General features: G+C 48.5%; 1 protein-coding gene across 1 annotated transcript in view; it reads left to right on the plus strand.

Moving 5' to 3' along the window:
* The first annotated feature begins 296 nt into the window (after positions 1-296).
* Positions 297-16103, plus strand: part of B4GALT1 (beta-1,4-galactosyltransferase 1) — a 49110-nt gene continuing 33303 nt past the window's right edge. Inside the window, exon 1 of the mRNA XM_006182704.3 lies at positions 297-1107. Coding sequence (XP_006182766.2) covers positions 690-1107 — 418 coding nt within the window. The 5' untranslated portion in view covers positions 297-689. The remainder of the gene's footprint in view (positions 1108-16103) is intronic.

The following is a 16103-nucleotide window of genomic DNA, read 5'->3' on the forward strand; positions in this document are numbered from 1 at the left end:
ACCCTTCTCCGCCCCTCTTCCAGACACCCCAAGCCTACCGAGCGCCACGGTCTGGAAAGCCCCCAACCCCTTAAGACGACGACTAGCCTGCTCTCTCCTCCGCCCTCTCCTCTGCCGCCGCGCTGCAGGCCCAGGCGCATACCCCAGCCCTCAGCACCGCAGGAAGTGGCGGCGCCTCTCCAGGGCAGCTCGGAGGAAGGGGAGGAGGAGGAAGCGCGGCTTGGTGGGGACCGAAGCCCCACAGTGTAGACTGGGGAGGAGGGCGGCGTGGGAGCCCGAGCGCTCAGCGCCACGCCTGCGGGCTGCGGACAACCGCCCGAAACGGCTCCGCCCCCGGCAGCCCACCCTACGGAGGCCCTGCCCCGCAGCTCGGCCCCGCCCCGGACAGCCCCGACCTCCAGCTCCCGTCCGGAAAACCCGGCTCCTGCCCGCGGTCCTTTCCCCGCCCCACTGGCCGCCGCGGTCCGGCCCCCGCTCGCGCCCGCCCCTGGGGCGCACTTCGGCTCGCTCGGCTGCCTAACCAGCCCGAGCCTCCGAGTTCTGCCGCCAGCCCGCTGGCGCCGCTCCCTCTCCTCCCGCCCCCCGTCCCTCCCCCAATTGCAGGGGTCGGGCAGTGCCTGGCCGGCGGCCTGCGGGCGGGCCGCCCTCCCAGTTGTAGCCCACCCCCCTCTTAAAGCGGCGGCGGGAAGATGAGGTTTCGGGAGCCGTTCCTGGGCGGCAGCGCCGCGATGCCGGGCGCGTCCCTGCAGCGGGCCTGCCGCCTGCTCGTGGCTGTCTGCGCGCTGCATCTCGGCGTCACCCTCGTCTACTACCTGGCCGGCCGCGATCTAAACCGCCTGCCGCAGCTGGCCGGAGTCCCCACACCGCTGCAGGGCAGCTCTAACGGCGCCGCCGCCATCGGGCAGCCCTCCGGAGAGCTCCGGTCCCGAGGGGCCGCACTGCTGCCGCCTTTGCGCACCTCAGCCAAGCCGCGCTCGGGTGGCGACTCCAGCCCAGACGCGGACTCTCGCCCCGGCCCCGGCCCCTCGGGCAACCTGACTTCGGCCCCAGTGGCCCCCACCACAACACCCTCTCTGTCTGCCTGCCCTGAGGAGTCACCGTTGCTCGGTAAGGACTTGGGGACTTCCCCGAGTTTCCCCGCCCAAGCCTTCTCCTACGACAGTCAGTCTCCCCATTCCGGATCAGAGCTCCTAATCCCAAACAGAGGTTCCGGGCTGGATGGGAGTGAGGGGTTGGGAGGTGAGTCCCTTCGGATTCATGCTGGAGGCTGGGGCGGGGACGCTTTAGGAAAGCCGTAGGCCCCTCTCGCTCTAGAACCGGAGAAGGCCTCGGAGACTTCCCTGCTCTGGCCCAAGCCTCAAGAAGTTTTGGGAGTTTGAGTCTTCTTAGGGCTTTGCCCTACTAACTCTGGTGGGAACTTTAAGGCAGCCCAGAGTAACCGGCTCGAGTTTGGGAGACTGATAGTGAGGCCTCCAGTTGGGAAGTGAGCAGACCTACCAGTTGACATCTCCTGACTTCCCATAGAAGTGAATGAGAGTGTGAGTTAACTTTTTTCCTGAGGTTTTGGGCAAGTGACATGTCCCTAAACCGCTGGTTTCTCATCTGTTAAATGGGAATGATAAGTGCTACTTATTTCAGAGGCGTTTTGGAAGATCAGATGAAACAGTGTAAACAAAAGTTTACATTAATGAGGGTAAGCCCTCAGTAAATTGTCACTATTGTGTACAGTTCCTCCTCTGTGTAGATCCCTGCCCTGGGGCCCTCCTACCCTGCTTCCTGCCCTTGTAGGTTCCCAAAATCTAAGTGAGGAGGGCCCCTTATAGGATTTGTACCAGTATAATGTGTGTACCCAGATAGCACCACGTTGTCCCTTCCCGGGAGCAGCCTGGAGTCTTCAGTTATCTTGCTCAAATGATCTGAACTGAGGCCTCCAGCCTCTGTTTCCACACAGGCAGGGAACTTGGGTCAGTGGGTTTGCATTCATTAAGTCTGGATGAGGCTGATCCCATGCCCACTGGGACCTCACCTTGACCTGCAATCCACAGGCAGTCAGGCCCAGGGCAGCCACAGGTTGCTCCCAAGGTTACCAGAGGGGGGCTGCTCAGTTTTAATGCCAGGATGTAGAGAAAGTCGTTCTGAGTGAGGGGCTCTGACAGGAAGGCTGGAGTCCTGCCAGTAGGAACTCTGTCACTTTTTCTCAGAGCCCTGGTAGGGCAGGCTGCCTACATGCTCTTGCTCAATTTCTCCAATAATTACTTCAATGTTTTCATATCAAGTTTGGGAGGACACTCTTGGAATCGGTCAGGCATGAACTGTGGTAATAAAGGGGAATTTTTTTAAAGCAGAAACTTGAATTCCTTTGGGCTGGATGGTTAGGCTGGGAAGCAGACTAGTCCTGTAAAATAAAGTCGAATCTTTGTCACGTTGCTAAGTGTCTGACCTCAGACATGTTACAGAGTTCCTCCGAGTCTCTTTTTCGTGTGTAAGATGGGGTTGTCCATGCTTAACTCATGGGGTTATTTTTAGCACTAAATGAGGTTGTGTATGTTAAGTACACCTCAAAGAGGACCTGGGGCTTGAAGTTCCATTTTCTCAGACTCGCGTGGAGAGATGGCTCTGAACAGAGAAAGGGGAAGAGAGTTAGTGAGTCCCCAGACCCCAGAGAGGTCAGGTTTTGTAATTTTGTTTTTAGTTGTTGCCTGGATATTATGCAGGAAGACAGAGAAACTAATTAACAAATTAAAGTACCCCAAAGTTCATTAGGTTGGTGTTTGAGGTATAGGATCTTCTCAACGAGGCAGGAGAGGCCGTGGTGGCCCACCTCGGCTTTGTTTTGTTTTTTAATGGCATTGCTACTGATGAGTGACCAGTTCTCGGTGTTTCTGAGTTGACTCTGAACTGGGGACACGAACAGACTTCTTGAGAGATAATGTTTTTGAGGGTGAGGAGAGAGGCCCTGGGCCTTCTCTAGCTTGGTGTGGCATGCACGGGACCGGGACGTTTCAGCTGCTGCTGAAGCAGCCCCAGAAAGCGGGGGTGGAGGGTTTTTCTTCACTTTGAGCCCTTAGGTTTGAGGGTTGGGTGCTCCCGAAGTGCAGGCGCCGGGTTAGGAGTCTTGAGAAAGCTGAAAGTCTCCCTGAGGGGGTGTGGGTTGGGGGAGTTGAGCCCATCTGTTCAGCTGGGCAGGTGTCAGCCAAGGCCCTGGCGTGGTGGTTTTGAGGTTGGTGGGAGAAAGCATCCGTGGGGGTTAGAGCTGTGGCCTTTTCACTACTTGCAGTTCCTTTCCTCAACTTGGCTCTACTTTCTGGTGTCCAAGGGTCTGTGCCAGATGCCGTGATCCCTTCTGACTGGTAGATGGTGGGTAATGGGCCTGCCCTTCCCTGCAGGAGCCGGGCACCAGACTGGGCTATTGACGGGTCACCCTTTGAGCTGTCCTGGGTGGTCAGAGCCTCGAGCCAGACTTCAGATAGACTTGGGTTTTTGAATCCTGCCTCTGTCTACACTGTGCATTAGGGCAGGTTGTAGTGTTTGGAGTCATATTAGGCTCTACCCTGGGACACGCCCCACGCCACCCCCTCGTGGGCCGATGTAAGGCCCCTCGTGGGCCGATGTAAGGTCTTCAGGAGCGAGGGCTGCAGCAGAAAGGTGGGCTTTTCCTGAGGATTCCCACAAGTTCCCCAGGGAGTTCTCCCAGGGAGTCCAGGCCTGTCTGTAGGCGCTGTCTTCTTGGCCCTTGCGCTGTGCAACATCTCACTGACCATGGCAGTGACGCTCCCTTTCTTGGCCGCTTGGGCGTTTGCCTGAGATGTAGTCAGCTTGGGAGGAGCAGCTGCCTTGTGTGGAGTTTCTTTTCCCGGAATGTTTATCTCTGCTTAAATCTGGCGGCAGCTCAACATAACTTGACTGGTGCTGGCACTGCCAGCCCAGATAGGGGCTGGGTGAGGGTGGGCAGTGCCTCAGGTAGGACTGGTTAGGGGAGGCAGGGCTGACCTGGGGTCTTGACTGGGGCCTGGTACGGTTGGTGCAGTCCCCTCAAGGGTGCACGGGGGTGGTGGTGGTGGTAAGTATAAGACTGCCTAAACCCGAGGCCCCTCTTGCCCAGCTGTGCTTTGAAGAGATCATCTTCATTTGTTCAGAAGAGGACTCTAATCTAGAGGTGGGCACCAGAGAGTCATGGGCACCTGGGCCAGCAAACAGCCACAGGTAGCCAGGGTCCTGGAAGAGCACTTGTCCATGAGCCATTTTCCCCAGATTTTGTGGGGGCCGTCAGCCCAGCCTCTCCCATGGTTTGTGCCCTTGGGAAGACAAAGCGCTTGCTGGGTTTCTCCTGAGCTCCGGACTCTCAGGTGTTTGTCCACCAGCACACTGTTTCCGCTCTCCCCCCTTCCCTCTTCCCCCTTATGCACACATGTAGATGCAAACAGGCTGCCGGGGACAGAGTGTGCTTTGAGGACATCTGTCCTGGCCTCAGTTTGGGAAAGGGCTCTCTCTCCCCTTTGGGGATGCGTCTTGGGGCTTCATCACCTTCCAACTTGGGGTGGAGCCTCATCTTGGGGGTTGGGGGGCACCAGGAGTCTCCCCTGTGTCCAGATCTTAAGCTGTGAGAGGTTAGGTAACTAATCCTTCAGACCAGTTTTATCCTGTTGCTTTTCTTGGGGAAGAGAATTTATTGATATGTACACAGACATGCCTTCTTGTCTAACAGTCTGAGATGGAGAAGTACCCTGCAGGACTATCTGGCTCACTTTCTGCCACTCAGCCTGATGGTGGCAGAAGTGTCTGCTGCCTGTTGTAATGTGTCCTGATTCTGAGCAAGCACCAGGGCCTTCACCGGATAAACCAGGTGGTGGCTCCTTGGGGCACAGGTAGCAAGAGCTGCATGTGGGATTGGGATTGGACGGCAGCATCTTGGAGCTATAGCATCCCAGGCTGGGTCTCTCCAGGTCCCTGGCCCCCACCCCTCATTGTGCTGAAGGGGAAAGGTCTTACCTCAAGCCACACAGCCAGGGAGTGGCCAGATGGGGCTGGAGCCACGTATCCTGCTTCCCACTTTGAAGTTACTGCCTGGTGGACACTTAATGCAGAGGCTCAGGGTGGCCGCATGTGGCCTTGAGTTTGGGAAGATCCCTGCTAGTGTGTCTGTGGGTCCACCTGAGAGGTCTGGTAAGGTGACAGCTTGTCTGGATGTCCTCGATGGCTAAGGCAGCTGGTAACTTCATTATTCATCTCTGACAATGTCCTTGTCCTAGTCTAGATGCTAATGCCTCCTCTTTTGGGACTGACCATTTAGGCAGAGGAGATGTAATTAAACTGTGCTGATGTCATTTAGGGAAACCAGAGTGTGTGCGTGTATATTTAGTCTTTCCCTCTCCCTGTCCATCGCTCCCTTCCTTCCTTTCTTCCTTCTTTCTTCCACTTAGTCAGAAACCCAGAGTCATATCAAAGTTTTCCAGTCCTGTTTTTTTTTGATTGTGTGGAATTGTTTCTCTAATTTCTGAAGCTCTTCATTAGCTCTGCTGGGGCCATCTTTAACTTGCTGCTTTATAATGACTATAATGAGACATCAGCAGCCACATGGTTGGGTATTATGGTCTTTGAGTAGCAGCAGGGTAGGGATTTCCAGGCTGGGACTAGACTAATTTATGGTTTGGGAAAGATGGGACAGTTAATACCCAGGCTGTCCCAGCCCTTCCGTGGATTCGACTCTCGGGACCTTCCAGACTTTGGGGACAGGACTGGGAGGCTCATCCCCTTCGAGCTCAGCTGGGCCCTGTGTGTGTGAGAAAGGGGCCCAGGCAACCTGGTGATTTCTTCACTGACCGTTTACCTGATACCTCCTGTGTCATATTCCCTGCCTGTTCCTGACAAGAAGCAGAGACTAAAATTCTGCTTGAATCCATGTCCACCTGGAAATTCCAGTTATTCTTGCCTGGTTAAGCAGCAGTCCAGTTGTTTTAGGACAGATGGTCCACCCTTGAGGCTAATTCCCATGAGGGCCTCCACTGTGGCCATTTTACATTTGCTTCTGGCACTGTCCGTGGGGTCTAGGCGATGAAGTCACTGTAAAGGCCATCCCGCCAGACTCTGACTCCTGGGGGAGTTAATAAGTCATGAGATTGGATTTGGTGGCCTCCACAGGGTCCCTCCTGTTCCCAAACTTGGCGAGGGACCCTGGGGGCCAGACTGTAGCTGAGATTGAAAAGCCTCAGTTGTGGGGCCCTCTGTGTTTACCTGGACCCATGCACCACCAGCTTGGGGATGAGATTTTGGATCCTGTTCTAAAGGTCAGAGACCTCCAGGTTGGAAGGCTGTGGTGGCTTGAGGGTAGGGGACGGGATCTGGTGGGGAGCCGGTTCTGGGTGAACGTGGCCTAAAGGGATTCGTCCTTAGGAGGCAAAAGGGCTGAGTCACAAGCTCAGTGTTTCAGGTTCCACTTTTCAGCCTGGCCTCTGCCCGCCCCTTCCCTGCACAAATGAAGGCCAGAGGCTATATAATTGGCTGTTGCTGAATTCTTTGGCAGTGATTTTAATGTCTGGTCTGGGTGTGTAGTGTAGCTGCCTCTTTTCCCCCCTGCCTCCTCTCCAAGCCCCTCACAAAGCCCAGAGAGGAGGAGAAGGATTTGTCTTACTGGGATACCGGAGGCTAGGGCCGTGGGGCTTTGCTTTCGCCTGCCTCTTTTTGAGGAACGGGTAATCTCTTCCTCCTTTTTTTTTTTTTTTTTTTTGTAAAAAGTGATGCAGGCTCATTGAAAATAATTTGAGATGTTAGAAGAGGTAGAAAAACACATCTCTCTTCCCATCACCTAGAGAAAACGCTGACAAATTTCCTGTTAGTTTTTTCTCTTGTACACATTTAAGAATTTAGCTGCTATCTTTATAGATGGACAGATAGATTGGTACAGATAGAGATAGCCTGGTGTCCAGATTTTTCACTTAAGATTCTGTCACAGGCTGGGTCCTACACCTTTAAAAACCACAAAGGCTATACATTCTGTCAGCTGAATTTGTCATAACTTTTATTATTCAACTGCTGTTGAGCACACAGACATACAGTTTTTGTTTTTTCTTCGTGATTCATTGAGGCTCAAGCATAAAGCTTTACACACTTTTTTGGATTGTTTCTATAGTTGAGTTTATTTGAAAAGGAAGAGAAATGGTCAAATGCTTTTTTGAGAAGGGCTCGATTTTTCAACCAGTCTTATTAAAGGATAGACCTGTTGGAAATTTCAAGTTTGCTTAGTGGTGGCAGATGAATATCATTTATGGCTGAGTGAAGGATGTGTCTAGGATTCTGATTTGAAAACTAGGTGCAGGAAGCCCCTGGGGCAGGGGGCAGGGGGCCAGGCTGCAGGACAGGCTCTTGGGATCAGGCTGAGCAATAGAATCAGTGGGGGTGATGCCCCATGAATCAGCTTTCTCAGTCACTTCTCCATTTGTCTCATTAGCAGCCAAGTCCCTGGGCCGGGCTTACTGGACTGTGGCATGGGGCCATGGTGCTGGGTGGGCACCGGTTAGCTAACCCAGTGCTGCTGACATGACTGAGCTGTGACTGTTTCCACAGGAGGTGTGGGAACGAGCTAGCAAACCATGCTCTGAAACATGCAGTACAGCTCTCCCACGTCCAGAGGGTCCTGAGATCTGGGGAGGAGCCGGAAAGTGAGAACCTGTAGGTGTCTAGAAAGTCCTTTCAGGGGAAGCCTCAGAGACCAGCAGAACTTGGCACTCAGTCGGGCTCGTGCGTTAGGCTCTCCACAAGGTGTCTATTTTGAAGTTATTCTGCTTTGAATGTCCTCACTGGAGCTAAATTCTCCTCTTCTGAGGGACACTTTGGATTTGGGACTCTGCCAAGGGTCATTTGGCACAGAGCCCAGGGACCGAGGGGGAGGCTGCACCGAGGGAAGGGGCAGGGTTGTGTCAGACCAGTGTGACCAGTAGGGTGTGAGGTCAGGCTCCTTCCTGCCCCACCACCTGGGTCTGGAGGTCATGGGGAGGGCCCTGGCAGGGCTCCAGTAATTGCCTGGCCTCGTGTCAGTTTGCATTCTGAAAATGCCTTTAGACATTTCTTTAAAAGTTTCTTCCTGTTTTGCATAATGTCCTTTTGCCTTTGACGTCCTGAAACTGCAGAGCTGTCGTTGTGTTTCAGGACATCGCCAGCTTGAAAAAACAGGAAAGGACTCCCAGCTAGGGAGGACTTAGGGAAACTGGCATTTGCAATATAGGAGCTCGGACACTTGGCGGGAGGTGTCAGGTAGCTCCTGGCATTCAGATGAGCAATTCAGGCAGCCTGAGCAGGGTCCTTGTCTGGCTGAGAATGGGCAGACTTGAGTCTTCACCCTAAGTCAGGAGGAGCCCCGAGGAAGAGGAAAAATGGGGACTCATTTGCTTATTCGGCAAACATTTATTGGTAACTATGCTATATGAAGTGCAGGAGATAGACATGAGCAAGGGCTTGCTGCCACCCTCGGGGAGCCCCTCAGCAGTGGATGGACCCTGGCAAAGAGGAGGAAGCATGGGTGCTCCCAGGGCACTGGGGAGGTGCGGGGAGCCAGATGGGTGGTCTGGGCCAGGGCCAGAGTCAAAATGAAGGGCCTTTCTTCCAAACACTGATTTTAGCACCCCTGTCTCTCAGCATGTTTGAACAGTCTCCCTGGTTGGAAAGGGCAGGGATCTCCTGACTGTAATTTCCTCTTGTTGCTGTCACATGGGGAGACTGCCCCAGCTGAAGCCCCAGCTGTTGCGTGTGGTGACCAGCAGGGCAGGAGAGGACAGGAAGTGGAGGCAGGGCGAAGGGAAGATGATAAAAGAGATGGTGGTGTAGCTGGGACTGCGCTGGACAAGGGAAGGCCGAGGATAGCTAGACTGAGGGACCAAAGGGAGGAAGGTGAAGGGGAAAGAGGTACAGAAAGAGGTGCTTGTGGTCTGCAGAGCGTAGGGACAAGCATCGAGCGCCCCTGGAGTGAGGATTCTGAGTTCTGGTTCTTCTAGCTCATTATATCATTTTGGGCAAGTCCCGACTGCCTTGGTCTCTGCTCCCCTCTCTGAAGTTTGAGTCATGCTAAACCTGTGGGTCTTTAGTGCCTCTCCTTCTCTTCCTCCCAGAGTCTGGTGTTGGGGGAAATCCCGGTTGTGCCTGCAACATGAAAGCCCTCTGAGATTTCCTGTGAGGCTCATCACCCACTACCCATTTCAGGACTCTTGGGGTGAGGCCTCTGCTGAGGATTTTGTCATCTCTGACTAAGCAGGCATAAAGATTTTAGTAGGTGGATGACCTTTGAAATGGCATGGGTAATGTTTCTTTTTACCACACTGGCTAGCTGTGTGATTTGGGAAAGTTGTTATCCTCTCTGTGCCTCACTGTTCTCACCTGTAAAATGGGGATAATAATAGTATCTGCCTCAAAGGTATTGTGAGGATAGTAGGCACGAAAGGGCCTAAAACAGTGCTTAACACAAAATAAGCTCCAAATACATGTTCTCTCTTATTGGTAGTACTGACAGTTCTTATTTATGAAGAGTTTGGCTTTTGCTTTGTAGGATTCCCTCCCTGTGTTTTTTTCGGTTGAAAATGCAATGTTACCACATTAAATGTTTACAGGTATATAATTCTACTCCCTACCACTGTAACAAAACTTGCCATTACCTTCCAAATGCATATATATTTTACTCTGTTGCAATCATAGTGTGAAACTATTTTACCTCCTGCTGTATTTGATCAACTGTTATGTGGCTTCTATAAAGTGTTACATTGCTTATAATTATCCAAATTATCTTTTGTAGCTGTTGCCTAAAATCCTGATGGCTATTCCCTTAACAGTCAATATTCCATGTTTTACCATCATAGATCATCTTGAGCATTTTTGCTACATGTAGCTCTTTGCTTCATCTGCATTATTTCCTGGGGATAAATTCCTAGAGGGGAATTTCCAGAGGCCAGAGGATATGGTCATCTTTACGACACTGGTTCACACTGCCACTTTGCTTTCTAGGAGGGTTGGAATAATCCACAGGCCCTCAATTGTAAGTTCCTGGGCCAGGGATATTGGCTTTTAAACAGCGTGGACTCCAAGGGAGAGTCATTTATCAGGGGTCTCACATTCTCAGTTCTGTGTGTGCACGCATGTGTGTGTGGGTGTGTGTGTATAAAGTTCCCCATGTAGGACACCAGCTGCTCTGGGAATGAGGCTTTTCCTAGAAGCCATTGCCTCTGGGCATTTCCTGCTGAGGTACTGGGTATCCACAAAGGAACCTTCCTGGTGGCTCTTTGCGCTCCACACACTTTTGCCAAAGAGTTGATTTACAGGACAGAAGGATCCTTCCTACCTTTATTTGTGGAGTCAAACCTGTAGAATGGAGGCAGATCCTAGCTTTAAAACCCTGACTTAAAAATATTCTTGATCTAGACATAGAAAACAAACTTATGGTTACCAGGGGGGAAAGGAGGTGGGAAGGGGTAAATTGGGAGTTCGTAATTCGCAGATACTAACTACTATATATAAAATAGATAAATAGCAAGTTTATTCTATATAGCACAGGAAATTCAATACCTTGTCGTAACCTATAATGAAAAAGAAGATGAAAACGAATATATGTATGTACATGTATGACTGAAATATGCTCTACACTAGAAATTGAGACAACATTGTAAACAGACTACACTTCAATAAAAAAATAAAAGAAATAGAATAGAGTAGATAATCTACAAGGATATATTGTACAGCACATGGAATTATAGCCATTGTTTTATAATAACTTTAAATGGAGTATAATCTATAAAAAGTATTGAATCACTATGTTGTACACCTGGAACTAATATAATGTCATAAATCAACTATACTTCAATAAAGAAATAAATTAAAATAAATGTTGTTGATCTAAAACTTTGCAGGCAGGTCAGTTCCTGGAAACACTGAATGTAGAGCCAGGGTTGAGCCCTGATGGGCTAGCCTGGGCACCTGACCATTTAGCCCATGTGGACAAACTCTGATCTGACAGCCCTGGCTTATGGGATCCAGCCATGCAGCCTAAATGAAGAGAAGCCTTTACATTACATTGGGTATAAGTAAGTTGGTCGGTAGCCACTGTCTGCAGACATGAATTGCTGTTTCTGTCCCCGTGGCACCCCCATGCACTTGCCTCTTTTGTGAGTAAACAGGAGCCTGCTACTTACCTAAATGTTAGAATGGCTTTAGAGCTAGTGATTTCAGTGATGTAAGGTTTACAGACTCAGTAGACGGGACACATTCAACCTGTCACAGATGCTCCCTTCATCTTGTAGCCACTCCATGTGTCCTTTCCTCTGTTGCATTCCACAGCAATCAGCTGTGACTTAACCGGGTACTCTCTGGGCCCATTTGGAACCCAGCCAGAGCTGCTGTCCAGCACATTGTCCCTGGGGGCCCAGGGCAAGACTTCCTTCCTGTATAAAGTGGGGAGATAATTCTTACCTCAGAGGATTGAGTGAGATGAGGTCTGTGGTAATAGCATTACTTTGTCTTTTGATCGAAGCAGACTACATCCCCTTGGGTACTAAAGGCTGCAGGGTAAAAATTTTTTTCAAATGCAGTTTTTTTCCATCTGCCCTGGGGGAGTTAAGAGCTGTGAGGCTGCACTGGCAGATTAGGGACAGGGTTTAGCCTGGAGCCAAATTGTGGTGGGGACTATGGCCTGGCTTATCTGAACAGACCTACTGCAGGGCACAGGAGAAGGCCTCCATTTTGTTGAATCCACGACACCCACAACTTGGCGTGCGTGTCATCAGGTGTCCGGCGTGTCAGATTCTGTGATGATTCCCTAGCCTTCCCTTCTCTAGGTGGGCACTGTTTGTTAGTGTCGGGTGGGGAGAGGCCATCACAGACTACAGGTGGCTCAGTGGTCGGGGGAAGGGGTCAGAAGGAGCACTGGATACGTGGTGGAGTCTCAGGAGATGAAAAAGGATAGGTTTTTTTTTTTTTTTTTTTTTTTTAAAGGAGATTAGATGTAGGTGGACTCAGGCTGGGCTGACCAGTGACCTATGCCACTGCGTTGTTAGAAAAATGAAGGCACAGGCCTCTGGATAGACTGTCTTTACTCTACCCAGGGGCTGGTGTTAGAGGCCAGGATGCCAAGCCCTTCAGTTCCATTCTGGTGCCAACCTACTGAGCGATCTGAGAGGAGTCACGTTTTCTCACTGGGCCTCACTTTACCCATCGATAGAAGGAGATGAGGGCTTAGCTTGGATGTTCTCTGAAGTCTCTTCCTGCCTGGGAGTTCTGATGCAGCCTTGCCCTCCTGCTTAGTACAGCTTGATGGCTTGACTGCAGGACAGCTGAATGCTGTCCCCACTAGGGCCAGCCACGTGCGGCTGGGTGACTGTCAGTGGCCCTGAGCCAGGAGTCTTACTGGACTCTCACACACCCACCTGACCCTTCCAGCAAATCCAGTTTCTAGGCCCCAGGTCAAAAGTAAATTGGTCAAGATATAGACTCACGGACACAGAAAACAAAGTGTGGTTACAAGGGGGAAAGGTAGGAGCATAGGTTAGGAGTTTGGGATTAATAGATACACACTACTATACATAGAATAGATAAACAACAAGGACCCACTGTATAGCACAGGGAACTGTATTCAATTTCCTGTAATGAGCCGTAATGGAAAAGAATCTGAAAAAAAAAATGTGTGTATGTATATGAATAACTGAATTGCTTTGCTGTACACATGAAACTAACATTGTAAATCAACTACACTTGAGTAAAAAATAAGAATAAAAAAAAGCAAATTGGTCAGCTTGAAAAACCAATCAGTGGGAGCTGCTGCGAATCTAGGGTCCTAGGCTCCAGCAACAACCACACCAACCACTCCCACAACAGATATGCTTATTCAGCACTAACTGCTTACCAAGCGTGGGAAACGTTCTACGTATGCATTGTTTTCATTAACTCTCACAGCAGCTCTTTTTCTTGCCTGATTGTCCTGGTTAGAACTTCCAGCACCATGTTGAATAGCTGCAGTAAGAGCGGAGGACATCCTTGTCTTGTTTCTGATCTTAGGGGGAAAACATTGTCTTTCCCATTCAGTCTTTAAATATGTGAGTGATGGGGTTTTTAATAGATGCCCTTTATCAGGTGAGGAATTTCCCTTCTGTTCCCAGTTTGTTGATGGTTTTTATCATGAACAGGTGTTGATGTGCTTTGTCAAATGCGTTCCTGTGTCTGTTGAGATGATCATATGTTTTTGTCATTTGCTGTTCTCTTGATGTGGTGTATTACACGTTGATTTTTCAGGTATAAACTTGAACCCCTGGAGTAAATCCCCCTTATTCGAGGTGTGTCATCCTTTTTATATGCTATTTGATTCAGTTTACTGTTTTGTTGAGAATTCTTATTCATAAGAGACAGTGATCTATAGGGTTTTTTTTTTTTAGCTTAACTGAGGTATAATTCACAAATAAACGAGCGGTACTTTTCTTTTTCTCTCTTTTTTTTTTTCAATGGAGTTACTGGGGATTGAACCCAGGACCTCGTGCATGCTGAGCAGCTGCTCTACCACTGAGCTACACCCTCCCCCTGGTCTGTAGTTTTCTTTCTCATTATGTCCTTGTCTGAATTTGATATCAAGGTAACACTGCCTCATAGAATGAGTAAGGAAATGTTCCCTCCTCTTCAATTTCAGGGAGAGTTTGTGAAGGGTTGGTATTAATTCCTCTTTACATATCTGGTAGAATTCACTAGTGAGGCCGTCTGGACCTGGGCTTTTCTTTGTTGGAAGCTTTTTGGTTATAAACTGAGTTTCTTTACTTCTTATGGGTCTATTCAGATTTTCTGTTTATTCTTTTTTAATTTTATTTCTTAATTGAAGTATAATCAATTTGCAATGTTGTGTCAATTACTGGTGTACAGCGTAATGTTTCAGTCATACACATACATGGATGTATTCGTTTTCTTATTCTTTTTCATTATAGGTTACTACAAGATATTTAATATTGTTCCCAGAATTTCTGTTTATTCTTGAGTCAGTTTTAGTAGTTAGTGTTTTCCTAGGAACTTGTCATTTAATGTATTCACATACAGTTGTTTATAGTATTTTCTTATAATTCTTTTTATTACTCTAAGGTTGGTATGGGTATTTCTGCTTTCATTCTCGATTTTGGTAATCTGAGTCTTCTCTCTCTCTTCTCCCCCCACCCCCCTTGGTCAGTCTAGCCAAAAGTATGTCATTTTTGTTGAACTTTTCAAAGACCCAACTTTGCGTTCATCTCTTTTCTGTATTATTTTTCTGTTCTCTGTTTTATTAATTTCTGCTCTAATCTTTGTTATTTTCTTCCTTCTGTTTTGCTTTTAGCTTTGGGTTTAGTTTGTTTTTCTTTCTTTCTTTTTTTTTTTTTAAAGTTTTTTAAGGTAGAAGGTTAGGCTATGTTGATTTGAGATCTGAAAATCATGTGCTTTTAGCATTTTAGTAGATACTATCAAATTGACCTCCAGTTTACACTCAGTGTGTGAGAAGTGCCCGATTCCCACATCCATGCAGCACTGCACGTTGTCCGTCTTTTTACATTTGCCAATATGATGGTCAAATGTGGTATCTTGTTTTAATATGTTTCCCTGGTTACTGATGATGTCGAGCAAATTTTCATGTGTTAGTTGGCCATTTGTATTTCTTTTGTAAGTTACTTGTTAATATTTTAACCCATTTTCTATTAGTTTTTAAAATATGTTCATGGGAGTTTTTAATACTGCGGATATTACTCCTTTATTGGCAAATATGGTCTCTCCATCTGCCACATGTCTTTTATCTCTGGTATCTTTGATCATACAGAAGTTTTATGGACTTAAGTGTCTCTTTTCCTTTATGACCTCAGGTTATTTGTGCACTTAGGAAGGTCTTCATTATCCTAAGATTATAGAAATTTTCTTCTGTATTCTTTTTCTAAGCTGGTTCTTTAAATTAACATTTTAATACTTGTCCCTGACAGTAAAAGAAGAACAAAATGGCTATTCAACCCTTATGTCATAAGAAGCCTTATACGGTACCCACAGGGCCCTCAGTCATCCCAGATCACTGATGCTGGAGGACTAGAATAGAAGTGTGAAATTTTAGGCACTTGTGATTATAGAGTTGTAATCATCTGTAGGCTTTGAAGTCTAGGGATTCAGGGGAGAAGGGAAAGTAATATTTATTGAACATTATTAGTACAAAGTAATATTTATTGAACATCTATTAGTGCTAAGCACTGTAGTAAGTATATATATGTATATGTCTCATATACCACCTGAAGAGAATACACTATTATCTCCACTCCTTAGAAGAAGAAACTGGAGCTGGCTGTATTCAGAGGTTCTGATACCAGAGAGGTATTGCCAGGAGTGCATGGCTGGCTGACTGCCCAGATGGCCCATAGTATGGCAGCAGGCTCTCTCCACTAGTCCAAGGTCTGGTTCTAGTTGGAGGGAGAAGGTACTTGTTACCAGCATTGCTGTTCCAGAAGTGCAGTCGGGCTCCAGAACCGATCAGAGGGTCAGCTGACTCAGTAATAAAACACCCATGAGGCTTATTTACATGCTGAAATGCTAAGTTGCTGTGCTACTGGGAAGACTGGAACTGTTTTCAAGAGGCTTGGACTCCTCTGGCTGCTGGCAGCACTACAGGGGAAGCCATAGTATACTCAGGCAGCGGGTAAGTCAGAAGTCGGGGCAGGGAAGTGAGTTGTACTCTAATGTTGGATGGTGTCAGGCTGTCATGGCTGATGGGTCCGTCCCCACAGTGTTGCAGAACTCCTTCAGGGACCTTGGTCTGGTCCAGAGGTGGCTCCTTCCTCCCCTGTGCAGCTCTGCAAGGACACATCCAGCTCCATCCACCACTCTCCTGTTTATTTCCTCTGTACTTTCTTTATTCTTTTCTTTCTTTCCATCCAGCCATCCAACTTTTTATTTCATGGCCTATTATCATCAAGGACTGTCTCGCCTTATTTATTTGTTCTATTCTATCCTCATTCGCACTTTCATTTCCCAACCCCACCAAGGACAGCCATCCTAAAGTGTTTAATGTGTATCTGATGGGTTTTTTTTTTTCTTGCTAAATGGGTGTCACTGCTTCATATAAATGAAATTTTTAATTTAAAATTTTTAATTTT

This window comes from Camelus ferus, chromosome 4 (genome assembly GCF_009834535.1).
Source record: "Camelus ferus isolate YT-003-E chromosome 4, BCGSAC_Cfer_1.0, whole genome shotgun sequence".
Taxonomy (NCBI): Eukaryota; Metazoa; Chordata; class Mammalia; order Artiodactyla; family Camelidae; genus Camelus; species Camelus ferus.